This window comes from Chiloscyllium plagiosum, chromosome 29, assembly GCF_004010195.1.
Source record: "Chiloscyllium plagiosum isolate BGI_BamShark_2017 chromosome 29, ASM401019v2, whole genome shotgun sequence".
Lineage (NCBI taxonomy): Eukaryota > Metazoa > Chordata > Chondrichthyes > Orectolobiformes > Hemiscylliidae > Chiloscyllium > Chiloscyllium plagiosum.
The window spans coordinates 12,291,967-12,319,523 of record NC_057738.1 but is presented as its reverse complement, the minus strand read 5'-3'; the positions used below and the strand labels follow the sequence as shown (position 1 = coordinate 12,319,523).

The 27,557-nt window shown below is 39.4% G+C and overlaps 1 protein-coding gene across 1 annotated transcript in view; it reads right to left on the bottom strand.

The window, feature by feature from the left end:
* cdkal1 (CDK5 regulatory subunit associated protein 1-like 1) overlaps positions 1-27,557 on the bottom strand; it is a 596,132-nt gene that overhangs the window by 393,108 nt on the left and 175,467 nt on the right. The window contains exons 7-10 of the mRNA XM_043718943.1: positions 23,701-23,821; positions 17,580-17,683; positions 4,001-4,010; positions 2,385-2,393 (exon numbers count right to left, since the gene is read on the bottom strand). Coding sequence (XP_043574878.1) covers positions 2,385-2,393; positions 4,001-4,010; positions 17,580-17,683; positions 23,701-23,821 — 244 coding nt within the window. The remainder of the gene's footprint in view (positions 1-2,384; positions 2,394-4,000; positions 4,011-17,579; positions 17,684-23,700; positions 23,822-27,557) is intronic.

Genomic DNA, 27,557 nt, shown 5'->3' with positions numbered 1-27,557 from the left:
CTTATGCCCGAAACGTCGATTCTCCTGTTCCCTGGATGCTGCCTGACCTGCTGCGCTTTTCCAGCAACACATTTCCAGCTCTGATCTCCAGCATCTGCAGACCTCACTTTCTCCCCATTTAACCGAGGTCAATCTCCTAGCTCGACAGTACTGGTAGAGTGTGGAGGAGCTAGGCCATGATGTTAAGAGAATGTCATAGGTTACAATTCAGAGGCTGATGGCCCATTGCTTCAGGTCTGAACTACTAGGCATTCACTGAGTCTATTCCATCTTGTATAGCAGTGGTACTATCCAACTCTAACCTTTTTGAACTACGCCGACGTTTATGTTGTTTCATTAACTCTAGTCAGCCCCAAGTTCATCTTGACCATGACCCAACTTATACACTCTCAGAAACTAATCTGCTGACTATTCAACTTTCTCGCTTAGTTTTCATGCTAGTTGTATAGAAAACACTTCTCTCTTCTATGTAACTGAGCAGCCACTTACCAATCTGTCATTATCACACCCTACGTCCACCACAGCTATTATTTATTCCTAGTGAAGGCCATTGGTAAGGTGGAGAAATTGTTTCCATATATGGAATAAGAATAAAATCAAAGGCTGAAAATATAAAGTAGTCACTAATAAATCCAGAAGTGATTCAGGAGACACTTCAGTTACCCACAGAATGAACAGAATGTGAAACTCACAACCACAAGGAGAAGCAGAGGTGAAAAGCATTGGATAGATGCTTTAAAGGGAAGCTAAATAATAGGTGATGCAAAAGGAGAGAAGGTAATGCAGACAGGATGAGATGAAGAGAGGTTCACGTGACCAGAAACATCTGCGTAGAGAAGCTGGGTTGAATGACCGGCCTCTGGACTGTATATTCCATCTGTCAGCAAAAGATTGCCCTTCACTCCCATAGAGTGCAGAATACATATATTAAGCAATTAAATACCACTTGCATCCAAACACTTCCACATATACAGTTCATATATCACACTAACACCAGATATATTTCAAAGTACCTGTACATTATTCACCACATTTGAACTTACTTTAAAAATGCTATTTTAAATGACATCAACACAGGGGTAATGTTGGTTATTTATACTCAAGTTCTTAAACTAACTCGTCAATCATATGAACATGAGAAACTTGTGTTCAAATTATTTATTTTGTTGACAAGTATCAAAGTAAATGCAAATCTTGCAGTTAGTTTCTCATGTTCAAAGATAGTCACGTTCTGTTTATTGACATATGTTTAACTTGCTACTCTATTGTGAAATTTCAAAAACTTGCATCCAAACCTTTCCAAGAACTTTAAAAATAAACCCGTTTCCACTTTACTACATATGAATGGTAATACTACTAAAACCTTTACAGGATTCATATCTTGCTGTTCAAGAAGGAGGTTCACTTTACAGAACAGTGTCAAGCACATGGAGTGCTATTTTGTTCTAAACCATTTCTTCTGTCCTCTCAACTGGATACTATAAGTCTCAGTAAAAAAACAATGTTTTGTAAACATGTTTTGGTGGTTTGTATTTCTCAAGCACAATGTGTAGCTGTTCCTGATACTTTCACACAGCATAGTTGCACTCATGTGACAAAACATGCCTGCTTCATATTGACAGAAAGAGATCGATTCTGACCTTTCCCCTACTTTCAATCAGCTCCAGAACAGCATATTGAAACTATACTGTAATCTTATTTAAGAGTTGGTTACGGACACTTGGAGCCAAACCTACATGTTGCATTGCTAAAAATTAGATATAATCCACATCACAATGATCAGCAGTTCTGATGCATTTGTCTCTACATATTCAGTACCTCGGCACCTTTGTATCTAAGATGGTGTCATAAGTGGTAACTTGTAAATGTTTCACTGTACTGATGTCAGTATGTGTCATTAAATCTAATTCTATTCAATTCAATATGGAGTGCAAATACTTGAAAATTTAAAGAGAAAGCAAACTTGAAATCATGCTTTCCATCATATATGCATGGTTGGAGGGGATAATTTACTATTTATTTTCTTCTTTACTGTTTACTTCCTAAGGCAGTATTTGAAAAAAGCAGCGATTTTTCCTATTGACCTGTTCAAAATTCCTCCCTAAAACAAAAAACAGATTAATTGTTTTTTGCTTGCGGATTAATTGCTTGCGGATCTAGTTGTTTAGAAAACAGTTCCCACATTTTCCAAACAAACCATAATAAACTTTATTTTCTTTTCCTAACCAACCTGTGCAGGGATGTTATGACACACCTCTGGAGCTGGTGGGACTTGAACCCAGGATTCTGGGCTCAAAGGTAGGGACACTATCACTGAACTACAAGAACCAACTTCATTATTCATGAAAATACTAAAAAAATGTAATAAAGTGTCAGATTAATACCAAATTTCACTTTCAATAGTAGTGTTTTTGCTTCATCTGTTTTTCAACCCTTGGTAACTTCCTGTCTTACACAATATATTCGTAAGTCATATTTATTAATTTAGCTTTGCATAAACCGTAGCCTTTTCATCCAAGCTGAATAATTTGCTTCAACCCGAGGGATTAAACACACTATCAAACAAATCAGGATGTCTGATTCTGATTTCATACAGTGAAATTAGCTAATATTTACCAACAGTAATGGAATTGGTAATGCTTCTTCTTGCAAGGAATAGGAAATTCAGCTTGGGTTAAATAGAAACCTAACACCCAGGTTAGTCTGAGACACTAGTTTTGGAGGGGAATGGAATCAGTGGTAAAGCTACAAAATGGCAAATATTAAGATAGAAAAAATTATTGCATCCTCCAAGACGAGCTATCACTGAACAGAGGTGCAGCAATAAAGCTGAAAGATTGTGGAGACGTACAGCAAGATGTTATCTGTGTACTTCTGACCTCCATATCTGTTAATGTTGTTGTCGAGGAAACATAAGATTAAAATAATAAAGATAGATTCTTAGGTGTCTCCAATGTAATAGTGTATGAACGCGAATAGAAACGATTGGTAACAAAGTTCTAATCATAATTGAGCATGTGTATAATCAAACAAAGTTGAATCAGTCAACGGAGGAATGAGAACGTAGTCAATGGGAAATCAAGTTTGACAAACCTGCAAGCTTTCTGAGGATGTTACCAGCAGAGTCAATAAGGGGAATGAGTGGATATGATGTTTTTGGATTATCTTTCATAAGACTTTTGGGTAAATCCCAAACAACAGGTTAATAAACAAAACTGAAGTGATAAGCAGTAACGCCTTCATTCCAAAGGTGATTAATCTTTAGAATTCTCTATCCTGTAGAGCTGTGAAAGTTAAATCATTTAGTCAGTTCATAATAGAGACTGATGCAATTAATAACTAGCAATCTAAGGATAGGGAGGTAATAAAGAAATATAATATTGAGATAGATGATGACTATAAGAGGACAGCAGGCATGAAAGCTGCATGGCTGACTCTTGATCTTCTGTTGCTAAAAGGAGGGAAGACAACAATCATCCAGGAAGGGCTGGGTAGAAAGAAATTTAAGCACAGCTGTAACTAATTATTTTATATTTTAAAACATGAAAAGCAATCTGAATCACGAAAATGAGGTAGCTTTGGCTGCAAATGTAGTTTTTTTTTAAAACACCTAGGAAAGGGAAAATAAAGTGTCTAAGAACATTCACAGTTTGGTCACAATGAAAAACACCGCACATTGCAGTACTCAAGCCAACATGTTGCTCTTACTGCATTTCCTGAAGAAGGGCCTGTGCCCGAAACGTCGAATCTCCTGTTCCCTGGATGCTGCCTGACCTGCTGTGCTGTTCCAGCAATAAAGTTTCAACTTTGATCTCCAGCATCTGCAGACCTCACTTTCTCCTCTTACTGCATTATCTTGAGTAGTGGGGGTCAATAAAGTGTGGAGCTGGACAAAGCACGGCTGGTCAAGCAGTATCAGAGAAGCGGGAGGGTCAGTCTTTCAGGTCAAGATCTTTCATCAGGACATTTTGAGTAGCATTCATATCCAAAGTGGAGACACCAAATACCTTCTGCTCATTATTCCAGGTGAAGGTGGGATGCATAGCAATTGTAACTCTGTATGTTTATACACATGATCAAACGAGTGTAAGAAATATCACATATATACATAGCAGTACAGGTCAATTCCAGGAGTCCACACAAGTTCAAAGTTGTAATTGGCATAATTGCAGGCAAACTGAAAGGGATTTTCAAATGATTTGGCATATTGGCATTTTCATGGCAGGATGAACTTATAACAAGCATTAACAGGCACAGGAAAAAATACATTTTCTAACAAATTAAATTACAGCTTAGGGTACTGGAAATATCCAGTGCCCAGAGGACAGTTTTCTGAATACTGAATTACAAGGGATGTTTGTGCACTAACAGACAAACTGCTGTTCAAAGTCAATCCAATCTATGCTGAAGAGAATAGAGGAATTAACGAGTGAACAGGAAGCAGCAGATGGTGTTGCTATGGTTTGCTCTCCACATTCACCACCTCAAGAAATTCTACATTAACTAAGCCCCAGGGCACCACCTGGTAGAGGTATAATTACAAAAGCATGTGCTTTTGTTTCATTACATTTGAAAAAATTCTGTTTTCGGACTAATGTCTCCACAGCTGTTTTTTTCCCTAAATCTGTGCGCATGTATAGACATCTTTAGTTCAGAAGAGCCAGATCAGTGAAATCCCAGCATCCTCCTTTATTTAACACTGTCCTCATTGACAGCACATCAGCAAGAAAATCATCTGTTAGTTCAAAAGGTGCCAACTGGACCTGATCAAGATGGCATCATCTTTATAGCACCAATAACAATGACCATAATGAGACTCTTTCCTCACAACAAATTGCAACGCAGACAACAGTGGCCATAGCAGCTGCTTCTCTGACTTTGTGATCCTGTCTCCCTTGGGTGGAGAGATTAAAAAAAACTACAAGCACACGCTTTATGCCTTTGTCACTATCATTTTAATGGCAGACGTATGAGGTGGACTGAGTAAGAGCTGCTTAGCCAGCTGCCTCTCGCTATTTTACTTTTGAGGGCTGATCGGAATAATTGCTAGTTTGGTACAATTGCCTCTCTATAACTTGACAGAAGCATCTAGAGACTTAAAATCGAAGTACAACACACTGAATGGAAACTTAAAAAGAAAATTGCACAAACTGCAGTTATATATTTAAAAGTCTATTGTTGAACTACAAAATAAAAATATTGAAGATATTAAATGCATTCACTCTATAAAGCAAGCAAGGATGAAAGCTCACAAGCTATATTAATATCATTTTCAAATAATACTCCACAATATTTTTATCTGGAATTGGAACAGAAAAAGCCAAGCATTTCAAACCAAGTTTTGTATTTCCAAACTGTCAAACATCAAGATGTCAGGAGTCAGTTTTTGGTTTCTCCAGTCAAGGAGTGAACAAAGAAATTAGGAAGAATAGGCCATTCAGCTTTTAAGCCTGCTCAGTAATTTAATATGATCATATTTGGTCTTCCAACTAAGTACTTGGTTCCTATTTTCTCCTCATACTTTTTGATCCCTTTAGCCCAAAGAACTATATCCAATTGATTCTTGAAAACTTTCAATGTTTTTGCCATCAACTGCTTTGTGTGGCAGAGAATTCCACAGACTCACTGCATTCTGAGCAAAGAAAGATTTTCTCGTTTCAGTCCTAAATGGCTTAACCAGTTTCCTTACATTTTTAGCACTATTTTGGACTTTTTCATCACCAGAAATATCATTCCTCTGTTTCACCTGTCCCGTCTTCTTAGAATTTGATAGACTCCTATATTTTCTAATCAACTTGTTCAGAAATGTTATTACAGATCAGATGCTTCAATGTCATTTGAATAAGTTGAGTGAATAGGTAGATGAAGTATAATGTAGATAAATGTTAGATCATTCATTTTGGTGACAAAAACGGGAAAGCAGATTATTATCCAAATGGTGATAGACTGGGATGGGGGGGGGGGGGGGGGGGGGGGGGAGAAAGAGATTGCAATGAAACCTGGTGTCCTTATACACCAGTTGCTGAAAGCAAGCATTCAGGTGCAGTAAGTAGTGAAGGCGGCAAATGGCCTTCACATCGAAAGGATCCGGGTACAGGCACAGATATGTTTGCTGCAATCGTGCAGGGCCTTTGTGAAACCATATCTGGAGTACTATGTACTCTGTTTGGTGCCTTTATCTCAGGAAGATGTTCTGGCTATCAAGAGAGTGTAAAATGTTTGCCAGACTGATTCACTGGAATGGCAGGACCGATGTATGAAGAGAGGCTGGACTGACTAAGACTGGAGTTTAGAAAAATTTTTTTTCTTCTGTGGGTCATGGCTGTTTCAGCCAGCCTTTATTGCCTGCTCCTCATTCATTTGAGAAGTTGGTGGTAAACTGCCTTCTGGAACCACTGCAGTCCACGTGCTGTAGTTTGACCCACAATGTCTTAGAGAGGGAATTCCAGGATTTTGACCCAGCAACAGTGAAGGAACAACAATATATCTCCAAGTCAGGATGATCAGTGCTTGAAGGGGAAGAGGTGGTGGTTTTCCCATATATCTGCTGCCCTTGTCTTTCTTGTTGGAAATGGTCAATGGGTTAGGAGGGAGCTGTCTAACGATCTTGGGTGAAATTTCTCCAGTGCATCTTGTAGATTATACACATTGCTGCTGAATGTCGGTGGCAGAAGAAGTGGTTACTTGTAGATGTAGTGCCAATCAAGTGGACTGCTTTGCCTTGGATGAATTTACGCTTCTTTAGTGCTGTTGGTTTTGAGGAGAACTTGCAGGTGATGGTGTTCCCATGTATATGTTGACCTTGTTCTTCGGCATGATGGGGTTTGAAAGTCTGTCTAAGAAGTCTAGTGAATAATTCAGTGCATCTTGTAGTTATGTACACATTCCTACTGAGCACCATTGGTGGAGGAAATGAATGGTTGTGGACATGGTGCCAATCAAGTTTCTTTCGGCTGGATGGTGTCAAGCTTCTTGAGTGATGCAGGCAGTACGTTCATCCAGGCAATTGAGGAATATTCCACCACAGTCCTGACTTGTGTCTTGTAGATGGGGGAGTTTGCAGAGTCAGGTGGTGAGTTACTCATTGCAGGATTCCTAACCTCAGATCTGCTCTTGTAGCCACTGTATTTATACGGCTAGTCCAGTTCGATTTCTGGTCAATGGAATCCCCATGATATTGATAGTAGGGATTAAGCAATCGTAATTGCATTGTCAAGGGATGGTGGTTAAATTCTCTCTTGTTGGAGATGGTCATTGCCTGGCACTAGTGTGTCATGATGCCTGGATATTCAGCAGTGATGAAGCTTCAAATTTCTCACTGGATACAAAAGTGCGTGGTCCAATTAGCAATGATATCCCAACACATTAAGATAGACCTCCAAAACCCACAACCATCCTCATTAGGTGTGACTAGGAAAGACTGCAACTTTTCACTCGGCCTCCTCGAGTTAAAGCATTAAACTTTTAAAAGTCTCAAATTTTTATAATGAAACTTTACGAGGAAAATTACAGGATTATGCAGCATATAAATATCAGTCTCTGCAGAGCTATTGGGTTTTAGACTTTAAAATGTTGTAGCCAACATTCAAATCAAATTTCCACAGCTCAGGATTTCTACTGGCAATAATTTAGCTTTCGAAAAACTGACAGATTGGCCATTTGATCTCCATCTCACGTCCCTGGAAGAAAACTGCACCAACATCTACACATTGGCATCAAAAACACTACATTCCTTTAGGCCACATCCCACTTGAATGGCCCCTTGTACAATGGCACCATGCTAGTTAGCTCATTTACCTGCTGCCCCCCTCACTCATCTAAAAAAGCAGGACAACTGCAAGGCTGGAAACTCTTTCATTCTTGCCCGCTGGGTCCCTTAATCTTGTCTCAGTCATAGTCAAACCCTCCTTTCCCTGACTATTAACTAAATCAGAAGATTCTATCCTATTGGGAGTGACCACCTTGTGGTAAAAAATATCCAGCTGTCATTCGACCTCCCTGATATGTCAAAGCGTCTGTAATTCAGTGTTCAACTCAAATACTGAGTCAAAGCTGGTTAAATCTGTAAACATATTTGCAGGCATATATTATCCGAATCTCACTGAAATCCATCCCTGTACTTGCATCCTTTTCTTTGAATTAACCAATCATTTATTCTCATGCTTATTTCCTTTTTTGTAAACCCTATTTCCAGTTCTGATATATTTTAAGCCTTAAGAATAGAACGGACTTAAACAATTACCAGAACTGACCAAACAAATTTCTTCTCCTGTAAGCAAGAAAAAAATCAATTCTAAAAAGTGGCACTCTGTCTCCAGGTCTCCTTTCACTCGCTATTTTAACATGCGTGGAGTGTCACTGGGTCTTCCTTTCATTTGTTTCTACTTTGTATGTGGCATCACATCAAATACCTTCTTGGGAGTATGTTTACAGGTGTCCCTCAACAACAACAACACATCATTCCTTCAAAGAACTCCAATAAATTGGTTGAACGCAATTTCCCTTTCCCGAAGCCATGGCAACTTTCCCCAATTATTTTCAGTTTTTCGAAATGCAACCTACAACCAGTATTTCACCTGATCTATTAATCTAAATCAATTTAGCAATCTGTAATAGCTTTCAGAAGTCACCTCAATAATTTTCTGAGAACAGCATAAAAACATATCAAATGTTTAAGAACACCCTTATTATTCAATATGATGACTGGAGTGTCAATTTTAGAATTTACAATTTCTTATTCATTCTGTATCACTCTAATATTTTTTTATTTCATTCCCTGCTGGTTGCACCACTATAAGGCACTCCTCTTTTGAATATCCTCTATGTCACAGTATCACTTTGCCATATTAACATGACACACTTAGAGTCATGGAGATGTACAGCATGGAAACAGACCCTTCGGTCCAACCTATCCATGCTGACTAGATATCCCAACCCAATCTAGTCCCACCTGCCAGCACCCAGCCCATATCCCTCCAAACCCTTCCTATTCATATACCCTTCCAAATGCCTCTTAAGTGTTGCAATTGTACCAGCCTCCACCGCATCCTCTGGCAGCTCATTCCATACACATACCACCCTCTGCGTGAAAATGTTGCCCCTTAGATCTCTTTTAAATCTTTCCCCTCACACCCTAAACCTATGCCCTCTAGTTCTGGACTCCCCAATCCGAGAGAAACCACTTGTTGATTTTCTTTGTGATTTGATAAGGTCCTTTGAGCGCTTTTAAAATAGGTAACATACTGACACTACCTCTTTAATAACAAAATTTCAAACATTAGCATTGTTATCTGTTCTGGCTTTCATTGCTTTTGTGCAACTTTCATATTCTATTTGCATAACTCACATGATTTAGTTAATATTTCTCAGAATTCTCACAGCACAGATTCATGACAAGTAGATTATTAGATTAGATTACATTAGATTACATTACAGTGTGGAAACAGGCCCTTCGGCCCAACAAGTCCACACCGACCCGCCGAAGCGCAACCCACCCATACCCCTACATTTACTCCTTACCTAACACTACGGGCAATTTAGCATGGCCAATTCACCTGAGCTGCACATCTTTGGACTGTGGGAGGAAACCGGAGCACCCGGAGGAAACCCACGCAGACACGGGGAGAACGTGCAAACTCCACACAGTCAGTCGCCTGAGGCAGGAATTGAACCTGGGTCTCAGGCGCTGTGAGGCAGCAGTGCTAACCACTGTGCCGCCCACAAATTTCATGGAATTTTCTGAAGAGACTAAGGTAGCGGACAGGGGATTGTCTTCGGATATTATTCATTTGGACTTCCAGAAATCATGTGATAAGTCTCACAATAAGAGACTGTTAACTAAGGTAGAAGCCCATGGAATTGAGGGTTGCTTACTAACATGGCTGGAAAATTGCTTGTGTGGCAACATAAAGTAAGGATAATAAGTAGTACAGACTCAAATTTGCAGCATGCGACTGATGGTGTCTCATCTGTGTTATGGCCTCAGTTATTCACACTATTTATTAACAACTTAGATAATGGCATAGAGAGTCATAAATTTGTCAACTGCATATTGATTTATAAACCTTCTACCACTCAGTAACCCACTTTCAAGAATTTAAGAAACACAAATTACTGCGATCTTTACTTCTGATAAAGTCTTTTTATGATGAGATCAGTTTGCTATCTCTTCTTCTTACATTCATCAGAACAATTTACTAGAATACTCTGTGGATTCCACACAGGGACTATAAGTGGACTCTAACAAGTCGAGGCATTGCCTTAAAAAATGAACCAGTTAATTTCCTTTGACGGTTAACTGCTGGAAGTTGTTTAATTTTTAAACAAGGCAAGTTGACTCTGATCGGTCAAAGCATTATCCTAATAAAGGAACCAGCAAATGATTCTCTCATATTTTGAATTTCCTAAACAAATACGAGCATTTATGAATCCAGCTTGATAGTGTAAATTAGCCACAAAGGTGGTGAATATACATGATGACTTCTTTTAACTTGTCTTTGATGTCAAAGACTTGTTACTGAAGTTTGAACTGCCATAATTAATCTTGTGTTGGATCTCTTTCCCTTGGGGGCCTTTTGAGAGAAGTGGCTGCCTCAGGTTTGGGAAGTACTCAACATAATGCAGAGTGAGTGTATGTGGTAAGAGGAGTTATGGTTTAGAAGTCAAACTGCAATACCTATACCATCTAAGTAGCATCCTTACCTGATCACTGTAAAATTCACACCGTGCTCTCTAGTGAAGTGCATGTGACATGGTGTGGGTAGCGAACAGGTACAAAAACTATAACACCCCTGCGTAAGTCCGGTAGCCAGCAGAGATTACACTGTCATTACGATCAAGAGACAGATCACATTTTCATACTAGATTTGAATCCAATGTTGTTTTGCCACAAAGGAAGACAGACAGAGAAAACAACATGGACAGATAACAAGGATACTTAAAGTTCTTCTCTTCTTCCCTCTCTCAATCTCAAAAGCCTTCATAAAAACTATCAGTGACCTAGAAATCAAGGTTAGTTCCAAGCTTTGCTGCTCTTAAGGTTATTGGCATCATCAGTGATCCCTCGCAGATGAGGATAATTCTCTTCCACTCTCAGGGTGAGTCCATAGGTGGCTGTACAAACCAATATGGCTACCACAGGTTCTGTTACACTCGGAGCTGGTGGTGATCACTGGAAAGGGTAGGTGGGGCATTGGTGTGGCAGCGCACTCCTGTTGCTGTTTTCACCTGACTTCCACTTTTTCCTAGTGGAAAGTTTCGAGGTGCTCAACGCCTTGCTGGGTGCTGCTGCTCCACCTTGGATGGTCTTGGGTCAGTGATTCCCAGGTATCTGTGGGAATGCCACACTTCGCCAGTAAGTCCTTGAGGAATAATGAAGCACTTTCTCTGTTGACATGGGGCTCGACTGCCATTTTAAAGCTGCATCCTGAGGGTGTGCAAGGTGCCTGTACAAGAGTTCTTTTAACATGGGGAAACCGTTGCACACTGGTTATCATACAAACTTAACAGCGCACGGTCTTGGTCCAGTGGCGGGGGGTCGCAGACAACTGAAGACTGCTCTTTGGCCTTAGACTACCTACTGTAGAGTGCAGACACACAGTTCAGCACTGGGCAATGTTTGCATTAGTGTGAGGTACGAGGTGCGGATAGTGGGATGAAAGGGAGAGAACGGGAAGGACAGCGCAGTTGGTACCATTGTGCTGGTAAATCTCAGTCTGTGATTGTAAAATCACTGGGCTTGAGGTGGGAGTTCGTAAGATAACTGGGGTGGGGGTTTGTAAAATCACTGGGCTGGTGATTGGGGGAAGTTTATCTTAAAAAAACATTAAACTGAGATGGAGAGTTTATAAAATTACTGGGAGAGGGTTATAAATATAACACTGGGTTAGGGGGATTATAAACATTACTGGGGTTACATAAAAACTGGACTGGAGATTACTTAAGGAGAAAGTGAGGACTGCAAATGTTAGAGATCAGAATCAAGAATGTGGTACTGCAAAAGCACAGCAGGTCAAGTAGCTTCCCAGGAGCAGGAGAATCCAAATTTATCTCTCCAACCCTTTGGCTCACAAGCCTCATTTCTGATGTAGGGTTAATGCCCGAAACATCGATTCTCCTGCTCCTCAGATGCTGCCTGACCGGCTGTGCTTTTCCAGCACCACACTCCGGACACTGGAGATTAAATAACCACGAGGATTTGGGAGGGGGTGGGGGGAATTATAAAAATTATATGTCTACGGGGTGTTATAAAATTATTAGGGGGTTATAAAGTATTGGGCTGGAGGTTGTTATAAAATTATAGGAGGTTACATAAACACTGGACTGGGGAAGGGATACGAAAAATCTTGCTGCACTTCCAGCAACAAAAGGAGCTCCGGCCAACGGATGGATGAATAGGCTGGCAGTTTGTAGGCTGTACAGCCACTGCTAGGCTCAATTCCGAGCACCAGAAGACCCATTTCAGAGGCAGCCAGAAGACTGGAGTGGTGCTTGGGTCTCGGATCCCAGAGCTGTGAGAGCAGGAGAAGTTGATCGAGATATGAGAAGATAAGGAGAGGTAAAGGACAGAAACTAAGGGAAAGTAGGTAGTTGTGTGCTCAGGCAGCTGTAGACCAGATTATCGCTGCCATCTTGCTCTTAAGGTTACAGGACAACAGTTGAACCATTGGGTTCAACTGCAGGTTTCACTCTTGCAATTGAAGGCATCTTACAAACTTGAACTGAAACAGCCTGTTCTCCTCTCTGTACAGAGGCTCGCCTCCCAAACTTGCATTTTTAAACTGATTACCTGAGTTGTGTGTATCACTTTTTTTTTAGGTTTAATATGTAGTAAGTCTCCACTCACTTTCACTTAAAAATACTTGGGTATGGCTATTCCTGATTTTAGAGGAGAAAGTGAGGTCTGCAGATGCTGGAGATCAGAGCTGAAAATGTGTTGCTGGAAAAGCGCAGCAGGTCGGGCAGCATCCAGGGAACAGGAGAATCAACGTTTCGGGTATAAGCCCTTCTTCAGGATTCCTGATTTTAAAATGGTTAGCTAAGTTTAATTGAAATGTGAAAGCTGTGTGTCAAAAATAAATTAAAAATATCAGATGAGAGCAACATGGAGGGGATGAAAAATGGAGGAAGCTGATCTTCTGGTAGTAAGAGGTACTACACTTGAGATTCATAACAGATCTTCTGTGTTCAAGTGGCTGGAACAGGACTAGAACTACCATAGATAGAAATACCATGGATAACATAATAGGCAACAAATAATAGCCATAAGGAAAGGCAGGTAGCAACATCTCAGGTTTGAATCCTTGGCAGTGCAGAGCTACCCAATATCCGCTAAGAAATCAGTGTTTCACTAGCATGCCAATGGAGAGATCTGTTGATGACAGAGTGCTGGAGACTGTCACGCAATCCAGGACTACATATTGAGGTATGCACTAAACTGCTGCAAAAGCTCAATGGTGAAAGGCAACTTCCTCCGACTAAGGGGTTAGAAACCATGTAAAAAGTCCTCAGAATGTTTGGTGATTTTATTTTGTACATGTAATGTGCACTGAGACACTTCACAGTAGCACATATTGCAATTAAAGAAATTGATGTATATTGCATTTTCTGTAATATTAAATTTGAACTGTTACGACTGTACCTGTACACATATCAATATTTTAGGAAAAGAAAATTAGCTCAGGCAGCTCAAATGATCAAAGCCACTGTTTGGAAGTCAAATCAGTTTTAATAAGTGCACTGTGATTTCCAGGTAGTAAGTGCAGTCATGTAAATATTAAATAAAGATATTCAATGATGCAATTAACAAATTAAAATAATCCTTTGAATTTTCACTTAGCCCTAAACATAGAATTTTAAATGTAATAAACATACAAAGCTTTAAATTGCTGAAAATATTTCCATTAACTCACTCAGTCCCCCAGAATCTCTAACTCCTAAACACATCATCTTCCTGAAGTCAGATTTTATTTAATACACCATGCCAACATGATCATACAGGTAGCTAAAGGGGAGCCTGTAGACATACTGTACTTGGATTAGCAGAAGGCACTTGAGAAGAGTCACATAAAAAATTACTGCACAAAGCATGGGTTTACGATATTGAGGGAGGCATATTAGAATAGACAGAAGATTGGCTGCCTACTGACAAAAAAAGGGTATATATAGATGGGTCTTTTTATTGATTGAGAGAATGAAAAAGAATGGGATCCTGCAGAGGTCTGTGCTAAGGCCTCCATTGTTTACAATTTGTATCAATAACTCAGATGAGGCAAATAAAGATATAATAGCTAAATTTACAGATCGTAAAAACAGCTAGGAAAATATTTATGAAGACATATGGAGTTTGGAGATGTAGAGAAAAGTTGAGTGAGTAGGCAAACATCTGGCAGATGGAGTATAATGTGGGAAAATGTAACATTGTTCATTTTGACAGGAAGAATTAAAAAAATGAACAGTACTACTTAACAGGAGAAGGACTGCAGAATTCTGAGGTGCAGAGAGAGCTAGCTATTTTCTTGCATGAGTCACAAAAATACGCAAGCATAGTAAGTAAGTAAAATGACTCTGGAATGCTATCATTTATGACAAAAGATACAAAAGGTAAGGATGTTACAGTTCAGTTGTACAAGGCATTAATGAGATGATATTATGCATACTGTATGTTGTTTTGGTCTCCTTATTTCAGAACGGATATAAATACATTGTCGGCAGTTCTGAGATTAATTAGAATGATACCTGAAATAAGTAGGATGCAGGAACTAGACTTTCAGGGATCATCCCTTGCCCCTCCTCTACCTACAAGATTAGGGCCAACAAGGGCTTCCCCACCTATCATAGCTGGCATACTGATCCACTTACCTATTCAGTAAAGCTGCCTATTTTTCTTGTTAGTTGGTAAATTAATTGATTAAACGGTGACAGATTGATATCCTTAACTGGTCATTGACTGATCAGGAACGTCAACCATGCATCGTCCTGTCCAAAAAAAACTACTGCGGTGACAAAGAGTCAGATATCATGTCACCACTTTCAGGAGGAACCCAACCACCTTTGGAGGAAAATGTCATTGAAGAAGCAACCGATGATGGACAAGTCAGGGTCAGTAGCCTGAGGAACCACGGCAAGGATGTCCTAGGATGAGATGGTCGATTATCAATAGCCCACAACCTCCTTCCTCTGTGCTGGGTGTGTCTCCAACTACTGGAGTTTTCTGCTTTTTCCTCATTGACTTAAATATGGCAAATAAATTTGGCTCCTTGATGCCAGACTTAGTCAAATGATCTCTTGGTGTCAGAGAGACACAATCATCTCATTTCTGAAATTCAGCACTTCTATCCACGTATGGACAATATGTAATGAGATCTGAAGCTTGGAACTCATCCAACAACCAAACTGAGTACACTTACATACAAACATTAAAAAAAAAGTACTAATATGCCATACATCGCCTTCAGCCTATCTGCCATTCAGCAAGAATCATTTTTGACCTCAACTGCAATTTACTAACTGTTCCCAATTGCTATTGATGCCCTCAGACACCAAACATCTGTCTATCCTAGCGTAAATATATTCATCAGCATATACAATGGTCTAGGATTTCAAAAGATTCATAATCCATTGAGTGAACAGATTTCACACCATCTTGGTCCTTGTGATCAGACTCTTACCTTGAGATAACTTTCTTCCCTGCCTTTGCAGTACCTCTTCCAAAGTACTGAAGAGTGAAGGATTTGCCAGGCCATATTCCTTCTAAGCTATTTTTTGCTGTGTAAACTGCTGAGATCTGTGCATGGCAGTGACTTCCAAAACTGCACGTCAATGTGCTGCTGTGTTGATCATGCCAATCAGTCTGTGCAGAACCTTGAAGTAACCTCAGAAAGATTGTATGGCCTGCCAGGTTCTGACACACTGGCACAGCAGACCCAGTAGAGGTGGTGGCAGAGTGATATTTATGCTTACCAGGCTGGTTCCTGGGGTTAGAATTAATAGGATTTGACAGGTTAAATGCAGCAAAGATATATCCTACGACCAAGGAATCCAGAACCTGAGGGTCACTGATTGTGGATATTGGGGAGGCCAATTCAGACTGAGATAAGGATAAATTTCTTCACCCAGAGAGGCTGAGCCTGTGGAATTCTTGTTTTATTATTCTTTCTTGAGATGTCGGCACCGCAGGCTAGGCCAGCATTTACTGCCATCCCTAATTGCACATTGGGTAGTTAAGAGTCAACCACATTACTGTGGGTCTAAAGACAGATGTAGACCAGACCAAGTAAGGATGGCAGTTTTCTTCCGTAAAGGAATTAGTGATAGGTTTTCCCCTGACAATCGACAATAGATTCATGGCCATCCTTAGACTCTCAATTCCTGGTTTTTATTGAATTCACATGCCATCATCTGCCACGGCAGCATTTGAACCCAGTTCCCCAAGTCTCTGTATTAACAGTCCAGCGATAATACTACTAGGCTATTGCCTCGCCTTCTCTGCCACAGAAAGGGATTGAGGCCAAAACATTGCATGTTTTCATGGGGATGAATATAATTCTACTGGCTAAAAGGATCAAAGGGTATTGAGCACAAGTGAGAAAAGTGTAGTGAAACGGATGATCAGCCATGATATTGTTTGACAGGGTAGGCTCGAAGGGCCAAATCGCCGCCTCCTGTTCCTATTCTCTATGTTTGCTTGTAATTCTACTGCTCATGCTCACAGTGGCTCAGAATATCTCACAGATGCCCAGTTTTGAATTGATAAACCCACTGAGTCTATAAAATATAACAGACTGGTAATGCCACACAAATGATGTGATCACAATGAAAAAAAGGGACTTTATTTCTACAAGGATTGCACAGCAGCTATTCCTAATAAACAGATTGTCTTTGAGAAGTAAATTTGTCAGAACAAAAATATTTTCTTTCTCATTGGTTCTTTCACCACCAGGTTCAGTCTGGTAGTTAGGACATGGTCAATTCAGTCAGCTATAACACTACTGAGCTACTTAGATAGTGAAAATAGACAGTGTGATCAACAATGAAGTTTAGAACATATACCAGCAATGGTGTTGGGGCATTCTGGGACACTGATTGCAAGGTATGATTTAATGATCAAGACTATGTCAGACTGGTGCTGGACTTTGCTGTAGGACAGCTCTCTAAATTTTGATGATAGTCCTCAGATGTTCGTAAGGAGTATAAAAGTGCGTCTTTTACGTTTCTGGTTCATGTACCAAAGTCGGACTGCTTACAGTTGTAGGTCTGGAGATAAATTAATGCATAGAACAGACGTAAACATTAATATTTAAAATTTAAATATTTAAAATATATTTAAAATTTGGTAGCCTCGTTCTTTCGTGTATCAAACAAGGATATCTGGCGGCTGGCAATATATATTTGAAAGTATTAAGTCAAATAATTTGCATCCCACACACACCAAATGCTTCCAAACACATGAATAATACAAGTGACAAATTGCTACATTTCTTGCTTTTAAAACCACAAACACGCTGTCAAAGTTGAAAAGGAACAGCCTTTTTCTCTGAGAGAAAACATGTAAACTGCACAAATGTGTACTTAAAACTTACCTTGGAATGACTGTATGGCTCTGTCTACTAGCTCTGCAACTGAGTAACTGGCCAGCTCTCCTCTTGCATGTTTGGTTTTGCAGTATGTGCAAGCATTCAGGCACCTGTAATAGAAAGAACAATACAAATTAAATTCAAAAAAGTAACTAAAATTCACTGTAAACTGGCAGGAAATTAGGAGGGGGAGAAAGGAAAATTTGAAGACCAAATATTTTAAAACCCTTTTTACTAAGTTATGTGATCAATCATTAATTAAATTGATTGTCACCTTCCAGCATATCAAATGTGTTACAGTTTATTATAAAACATAGCTCTGACTCAGTGCTTTAGTCATAAACGTAATCAGGTAAACTAGCTTCATCAAAAAAACATGAAAGATCTGCAGATGCTGGAACTCTGAAACAAAAACAGAAAGTGCTTGAGACTCTCAGCACCTGTGGAGAAAAAAACAGAGTTAATGTTTTGGATCCAATGACCCTTCTTCAGAACTGATGGTAGCAAGGAAAAGGATGGTTTTTATACAGAAGATGGGGGCAAGGAGATGGGAGGAGAGTAAACAATAGGTGGGTATAGAGCCCAAAGGGACAGAGAAAAACAGTTGGACAAAGAAAGGTCATCTGGGGGAATGAATAATGGTTGACAATGGTAGTGTGTGGCAGCTGCCCAGTAATAAGGCGGCCTGGTGAGTATGTGTGGGATCAAACATGGGGCAAGGTGCTAATGTCCTAAAGTTGTTGAACTTAATAAGAAGTCCAGAAGGTTGCAGTTCCCAAGCTGAAAATGAGGTGCTGTTCTTCCATATTGTGCTGAACTTCGCCAGAGGACTGCAGCAAGCCAGAAAAAAAGTGGTGTACTGAAGTGGCAAGCAATTGGAAGCTCAGGGTCTTTGAAACCATTGTCAATTGTCTGAAAAACTGACCCATCTGATTCACTAATGTGCTTAAGTCTAGCCTACATGATACTCCAAACTCTCAACTTAGCTGATTGTTAACTGCCTTCTGAAATAGTTATGAAAACAAGAAATGAAAACAGAGACCACTAGCAATGACCTTGGCACAGGAAATGACAATGGCAAAAATAGTTCATCTGGGATGTTGTGCCAAAATAGAGACAGCTGTCTTACACTCAAGCAACAACCTGACACAATCACAGAATCATAACTTGCAGATAACATCTCTAACACCACTACTGCCTGAGATATGTCCAGTTCCACCTGTCAATGCATGTAGTCATATATCATTGAAGGTGGTAAGATAGATTGAGTGAGCACTTTGTAAGATAGAGAGCATTCTAAGCTTCATTAACAAGGAAATAGAGTATAAAGGCAAAGAAGTTTAATGTAACTTCCTTATGACGTTGCCACCCATTTCTGGGTAATCTGCTTTAGGAAAGATGTGAAGACACTAAAGAGTGTAAAAAGGATTCATAAGAATAATTCCAGGCACGACAAGCTTCAGTTATAAAGATAGATTGGCTAAGTTAGAACAGCTTTCCTTGGAGAAGAGAGAGTTTTATTTAAAATCATGTGGGGTCTGAACAGCGTAGATAGAGAAAGTATGTTCTCAATAGTATAAGGCTCAAGAACAAGACGGCATGAATTTAAGATAATGAGCAATAGACAATAGGTGTAGGAGCAGGCCAATTTCCCCTTTGAGCCTGTACCACCATTCAATATGATCATGGCTGATCATCCTTAATCAGTATCCTGTTCCTGCATTATCTCCATAACCCTTGATTCCACTAATAGAACTACTAATTATACAAGGAAAAGGTTTTTCAAGCAAATGTGTGATTATGATCTAGAATGCACTGCCCAAGAGTGTGGTGGAGACAGGATCAATTGACCATTCAAGCGAGAACAGTGGCTCAGTGGTTAACACTGCTGCCTGGGACGTAGGTTTGATTCCACCTGCGGGCGACTGACTGTGTGGAGTTTGCATGTTCTTCGTGTCTACCCGGGTTTCCTCCAGGTGCTCTGGTTTCCTCCCACAGTCCAAAGGTGTGTAGGTTAGATGGATTGGCCACGCTAAATTGCCAATAGTGTCCTGGGATATGTAGGTTAAGTGGACTAGCCATAGGAAATGCAGGGTTATAGGGATGGGGGTGGGAGATCTGGAGATGCCGTTTGGAGGGATTCGATGAGCTGAATAGCCTGCTTCCACACTGTGGGGATTTTATGATTCTAATTGGCTTGTTATCTGAAAAAAAAAATGCACAGGGCAACATGAAGATGGGGAGATGTATGAAGTAAGAGGAGCCTACAAGAGACAGCACAGACACAATGGGCCCAATGGCCTCTTTTGCACTGCAGAAATTCTGTTATTACGTGATACATGAGCAATTTCTAAACAGAACTAAAAGATCTCTGGTCTCAAATGGTTCTCTCAAGGGGCTCTCAAAAGGCAGATTGCAGTTGGACCTAAAATTGACTATCAGAAAAGTGAATTCATTTCAGATATATCTCTTAGAATTTACAAAGTACACTGTAGTTTTCAAATCTCTTTGTTCAGAAATGGAACAGAACAATTTATGTTTCCTTTACCCACCTGAACAGTAGATAATTGAATTATAAATGATGATTTAATTAATTTATGTGAACAGTATATAGGGAATGCAGTTGCTTTGATTCTCTCAGAATGATTCCTTGCAGAAGTGTAAAGGTTTCAACTTTTCTGTGGAGATTTTGATTACTACTTGCAATCTGTCTTGAAATTACACTGCTTGTATAACTGCACAATGCCAGAAAATATAATTTGACTTTCACACAGAGAAAAATAAATTTTGACCTCAAAGAAAAAGAAAGACAGGTATAAGTACACCATCAATACATTGTCAAATATGAATTATCACTTTATCTCTTCCCTTACATCAACCTTTCTCGTAGATTAAAGAATGAAGATTAATTTTACCTAAATTTAGTCAATTTAACTTTGACCTTCTCCAATAAAGTGTAAATCAAATGAATACAAAAACCAAAGCAAAACAATATTGAGCTGAAAAATTCTACATGTGCTTCTTGAGAAACTCATATGACATTTTCAGAGTAAATAATCCTATTAGTGTTGAGTTCTAACTTATCGAAAAACATCAAGTCTGGCTTTCAAGTGAAACACATATTTAGGTTTCTTCGTTTCATTGTAATGTATGCCATTACTTACAGTAATTAATTTAGACTAGAGTTTTAAGACTGTAGTTGAGCCACTGGGGAAAAAAAAAATGACAACTTATTTTTAAGTACAGTAAAATGATAATGCAAATCATGTAGGGTCTGTGCACAATTACGTGTTAAGAATCACTTTGAGTTGGCTGAGAAAACACTTAAGTATCCCAAGCTGCCTACAAGTTCATTCTAAAAAAGACATGCAAACACAGTGGCCTTATCCTGTACTGTAAAAGGCACTGAAAAACATAGGGAGTTAGCTCTGGATAATTCAGTAATTTTTTTCTGCTTAGTGTGTTGCCATTGGAGACTTGGCCATATCATCAATGTAGTTGAATATTAACAGTTTGTGTTTTAATGCAACAGTGAAAAAGACTGAAGCATCTCTGCAGCCTTTATTGTTATTTGTTCATGAGATTTGAGCATCACTGACTGGGTCAGCACTCATTGCACATCCTTAAGTTTGTTGGAGAATGAGATGTTTAGCTCTTATCTTGGGATGTAGGGATATCCCCAGTGCTGCTAGTAAGGGAGTTCCAGGCTTTTGTCCAGCGACAGTGATCTTATAGTTTCTAGTCAGGACAGTTTGTTACTTGAAGGGAAATTTGCAATTGGTGGAGTTCCCCTGCATTTGCTGCCCATGTCTTTTGAGATGGTAGGAGTCATGGGTTTGATAGTGCTATCGAGGGAGCATTAGTGAATTACTGCCGTGCATCTTATAAATGCCAGACACACTGCCTCAGTGGTGAAGGTAGTGAACGTTGAAGGTGGTGAATGGAGTAGTAATCAAGTAGGCTGGCTTTGTCCTGCATGGTTTTAAGCTTCTTGAGTATGATTAAAGTTGCAGTCATCTAGATAACATAGAATCCCTACAGTGTGGAAACAGGTCATTTGGCCCAACAAGTCCACACTAACCCTCTGAAGAGTAACCCACCCAGACCCATTCCCCTACACTATTATCCAATGGTTACCCCTGACTAATACATTCTACCTATATATTCCTAAACATTACGGGCAATTTAGCATGGCCAACTCACCTGAACTGCACATCTTTGGATTGTGGGAGGAAACCGAAGCACCCGGAAGAAACCCATGCAGACATGGGGAAAATGTGCACACTCCACATGAACAGTCGCCTAAGGCAGGAATTGAAACCTTGTCCCTGGCTGCGAAGCAGCAGTGCTAACCACTGAGTCACCATCCCTGGTGCTGTAAGTGCAACATATTCCATTTCCCTACTAACTTGTTACTTACAGATGGTTAGAAAGGCACTGGGGAAACAGGTAATGAATTACCTCTCAAAGAATCCCAAGACTCTGACTTTTTAAATTTAATTCAAATTCCATTAGTTGCCATAATAATTATCAACATGAAATTTTTGCAGCAACTTTACTCACTGGTATTCCACTGTGGAGCAGAGAAAAAGTAAACAGAAGTTTTCTTAAGTATTGTATCTATATATATAATCAGTTACGTTTATCAGCTCAAAATTCTGTTTTATACTGTGGTTAGAAGGTATGTGAATTACTGGAAAACAGAAGAATAATGCAAAATCCAATCTCCATAGGCTCAAAGATATAAACTAAAAAACGAAACTCTGGAATGACAAACTGGATTCCATCGTACATGGATACTAATTAGTTTATATTTTTGAAATGTCTTTTGTCAAATTTCATGCACCCTCCTTTAACGTCACTGACACAAACATATTAAAATCTTTCAGTCCAAGCAGTACATGCTGAACATAATCCTAAACTAGTCTCACCTGCCTGCACTTGATCCATATCTGATTCAGGTACTTATCTAAATGTTTTTTAAATATTGCCACTGTACCCACATTTACCATTTCCTCTTGAAATTCATTCCACATACGAACCACACTGTCTCAAAAATTGCCCTCATGTCTTTTTTTTTAATATTTTGCATCTCATCTTAAACATATGCCCCCAGTCTTGAAATCCCCCACCCTATAGAAAATACACCTGCTATTCACCTGATGTATACCCCTCATGATTTTATAAACTTCTGTAAGGTTACCCTTCAACCTCCTACGCTCCAGTAAACAAAAGTCCCAGCCTCTCCTCATAACTCAAATCCTCTATTCCCAACATCATCCTGGTAAATCTTTTCTGAACCCTCTCTAGCTTAATAATAACCTTTATAACCTCAACATGACATCCCAACTCCTATATTCAGAGGACGGAGCAATGAAGGCAAGCATACTAAAAGCCTACTTAATCATCCTGTGTACATATGACACAAACTTCAAAGAACTATGAACTTGAACCCTGAGGTCTCTCTCTTCTACAACTCTACCCTAGAGCCCTACTTTTGGTTACGTAAGTTCTGTCCCGTTTGTTTTACCAAAATGCAATACTTCACATTTCTCCAAATTATATTTCGTCTGCCACTCCTTCGCCCATTGAATCAACTCATCAAAATCTCTTTGTAATCATAGATAACCTTCTTGACTGTCCACTCTCCCATCAATTTTGGTATCATCCACAAACTTACTAACAACCATGTTCTCATCTAAGTCATTTATAAAAATGACAAACAAAAGTGGACCCAGCACCAATCTCTGTAGAACAATGACTAATTAAAGAAGAAAAGCAAATAATTTTCCAAAAATGATCCGAGTTCCATAACAAATGCTTTCAAATCTTGAGGTGCATTGCTGGTTTAATTCCACAGTCAGGGTCACTAAATGTGTTACCAAGTTGAGCAGCATGTTTCATGGAAAATCATCTTGAAGTATATTTCCTCATGGCTGAAAATTCGTACTGACCTAATTCGATAAAAAAATTACAAAAGAAAATTCACAAATGGCATAAAATCCATTGTACAATTTCAAACATGCCAAATGCTTCATGGAATATTTCGCATTACAAACTGATGCACCAGAGCACTGGAAAATAAAACTGCATGCTTAAGTATCGTGCATACTTTAAAGAAACTTACCCAGTATTCACAGAAATGATTTCTATCAGCGGGTTTTTCCTTATCTTTGGCAAATCTAGTCTGGCTCCACCCAACCGTTTACCCTTATCCTTCTTCTGACCCAGTAGCCTCACAGAATGACCTTCAAACAAAATCAAAAAGAAAAGTCACATCACATTTGTTTTCAGCAATTTCAAATCAAAAAAGCAATTTGTTGCTTATGAAGCAGGTCAGGAAATTTCTTATTTATGTGAAAACATCAGCATCTCTTGTATTCCTTTTTCAGTATGCTATTTAAGATTGCCGAATTTAATAATTCCTTACTCATTCTCTCAATTTTAAACCTTCTGATTTACTAATAGTTGGTAAAGCATTGAACAAATAAATACATCAAAATTTTCCAACTCATATAGTTGCATATCACATAAGTATAACTCTTTGGAGGGCAAGTCATTCGAATTTATTGGTTTGTGTTTTTTTGTGAACTTAGTTCCGTGACTTGAATGAAACTTTTGTGAAAAAATCTTTTGAGTCATAACTGACTTTTACAAAAAAAGTTGTTGAAAGTAATATCATGCTGAATAAAACACAAGGGAATAAAAATAAAATTTTAGTGGTGTTACATGACATGAAAAGACTGGTTTCTAGTATTTTATGCCATTTTTAACTTTTTTATGATATATAGGGATCTACATTGCAGAATTACATTTAGCAAAATTACAATCTACCTGACACCAGGTATAAATCAGCAGCAACTGTAATGAATATCCATTTGTTCAACAGTCCATTTGAGCAAGTTAAGTGATTAATCCATTTCAAGCAAAACAAGTAAAACAGTAGAAATATAATTTTGACCTACAGCGATGGAGTAGGAGACAGTAATCCCCTTCACAAATGTTACATTGAACACCAAGTCAACCTTATCAGCTTTCAACTGCTAATAGTTACCTTGAACCTCTTTGCCTATACTTCATCTCCCATGGCTTCATCAGGCTTGGTTAATGTCAGGATGACTTTTGACACTTTCTAAATGTTATAAGAATTTGCATCTCTATTATGACACTTCTTTTATTTCTTTATTTTTGTCTTATACATGATTTCCACCACCCATTTTGTTTAGATTCAACAGATGAAGTCATACACAGGCCAACTTTAGAAGTAGCAACTAAGTCCACCTCTGTGTGGCACTGAAGTCACAAGCTGATTTTATGCCTGTCTGAGCACTAATTAGTACAAAAAGCTCAGCCAAATAAAAGGCAATTCTCTAACTTCAGCAGCAACTGGGAGTGATGGCTACAGCGGCCACTGCAGCCAGTTCCCAATAACTATCAACAATGAAGCATGTTTTTAAGGAAGGCTGTTGGCCAGGGGCTTGGACAAGGGCAAACTGGCAGATGGGAATCAGGAGGCCAGCACGGGACCTGCACAGATAGGTTCAACCACCGGGGAAAGAAGCTGCAAGGTAATAATTCGTTGCCTCACCACATTGGGAGAAAAAGAGGACTGCAGATGCTAGAGATCAGAGTCAAAAAGTATGGTGCTTGAAAAGCACAGCCGGTCAGGCAGCATCCGAGGAGCATGAGAGTTGTCATTTCGAGCATAAGCTCTTCAACAGGAACGTGCTTCCTGATGAAGAGCTTATGCTCTAAACGTCGATTCTCCTGTTCCTCGGATGCTGCTTGACCAGCTGTGCTTTTCCAGCACCACACGTTTTGACTCTGGCCTCACCACATTACTTGGGAAGCATCTATACTGCTGCTGGGAAGAGGTCCGTAAGTTGCACTGCTTGACCACATTCGGGCCTCAATTGACCCAAGTACAAGGAGGCTGCTTGGTAAAATCCTAGAAGCAGGTAGTTGACAGGCATGGTGTCACAGCCCGATCACCAAATTTTACACTGCATATCTCATGGAATGTAAATGAGTTGTCAAATGGTCTGCAACTGCAGGGAGCAGCACTTCTATATCACAACTGGTCTAGAGTGCTGTTTTCCATTCTAGCAATAGTTCCAAAATTGAAAATGCAGGCTAGTTATCCAAATTCCTTTTATACATCAAGGCATATAGAGGGATGTATGGTGTCATGACAGACTTTACTGATTTTTATGCATCAGAAATTCTTACTTCAAATGTAACTGAAAGTTAATTTTTCAAATTTAAAGATACATTTGGAAGAACTGACAAATTTTGTTGAGTTTCCTTCATAATTCAAAACCAGTAGTGAGAGCAAAGATGGAGATTACAGCCAACTTTGTACATTTTATACTATAGCCCATATTTCCAAACAACAGTGGTACTTCCAGTTATGAAGGAATTTTTGAAAGGAAACAAGATCACTTATAGCACGTAATATATACGCTCAAACTACAGTGAGAAATTGCGATGAACTAGCAGATTCCATAAGAATCAACTCATGCGTATACTCAATACGCAATAGTCAAGTGTTTAATGATGATATTTTACTCATTCTTGTACTGGATATGAGCACCCCAACATTTGTTGTCCATCCCTAGTCACCCTCAAGTAGCTGATGGTGAGCCACCTTCTTGAACTGCAGTACATATGGTCAGGCATACAAAAAGTGCTATTAAGGAAGGGATTTGCACAACTGTGAGCCAACAATATTGAAGGAATGTTGAAGTCAGCAAAATGCGTGGCTTGGAACAGAATGTGCAAGTGGCAGCATTCCCATACATTTGTTATACTTGCACTTCCGGTCGTAGAAGTCCCTGTCAAAGATGACTTGGCATGTTGTGAATTGCATCTTGTAGATGGTATACACTGTTGCCACTGTGATCTGGTGGTGGAGCTAATGAGTGTTCAAAGTGGTGGATGGGATGCCAACTAAGAAATTGCTTCATTCTAGATACTGTTGATCTTCTTGACAATAGTCTTAGTTGCAGACACCCAGGCACGTGAGGAATGCACTGTTACACTTCCAACCTACGGTTTGCAGATGATAGACAAACTCTGAGGAATCAACGAGGAAGAGATGTGTTACTGGTTCCAAAATTTCAAGCTTCTGGCTTGCTCTTGCATCCACAATGCACATAAAAGATAAAGCATTTTTGAGCATTGTTAAAACTGAGGGTAGCTAGGGAAAAATGTTTTTTGTACAGAAGATGAAGTGGTGGTGGGGTGGGGGGGGGGGGCACGGGGGGTGTAATGAGTAACCTATAGGTGGAGATAGAGCCCAAAGAATTGGACAGATAAAGAGTTGGTCAGGCTAGGAGGATGAATAACTATAAATAAGGTCTGTTACTGGATAAAAATGGGTTGTATGTAATAGCAAATTATGTGATAACAAGATCTGGAATGTGGAGATTTAGGTAAGGACATGGGGAGAAGCTCAGGTCCTAAAATTGTTGGCTATTAATGTGGACTGTTAGTAGGTAACAATGGATTATTTGTAAAATCAGACTATATGTAAAAGTACTAGTTGAAATGAGAAACAAGTAATCTAAGATTACAAATGTTAAGCTTTTACAGCCTGTTTCTATAATTATTAGCTATGCTTTATTCCTACCACTTAATGTGATTAGTCTTACTTAGTTTGTGGAGGGGAAACTCCACAATAACGTATAGCATCATTTATGGCTCTGTAAAATTGCACAAAGGTTAATTAAACTGAACCTGGCTTGTCCAAACCTGTTTAGCAAGGAGCCCTTTACCTTGGTCATTCAAAGCCCGACATTCAACGGATGGGGTTTGTCATCAGGAATTTGTTGGTAACTTCTCATGTTTCCAATTCCTTTGTCCAAAAGATGCTTGCTTTTGGGTATTTCTCAAGAAAATTGCCCCATATGGAGTGCTAAGAAGGAAGGCAGTCAGTGGGTGGATTGACAAGACTGTCATGAGTGATTAAGCAAGGTGCAACAT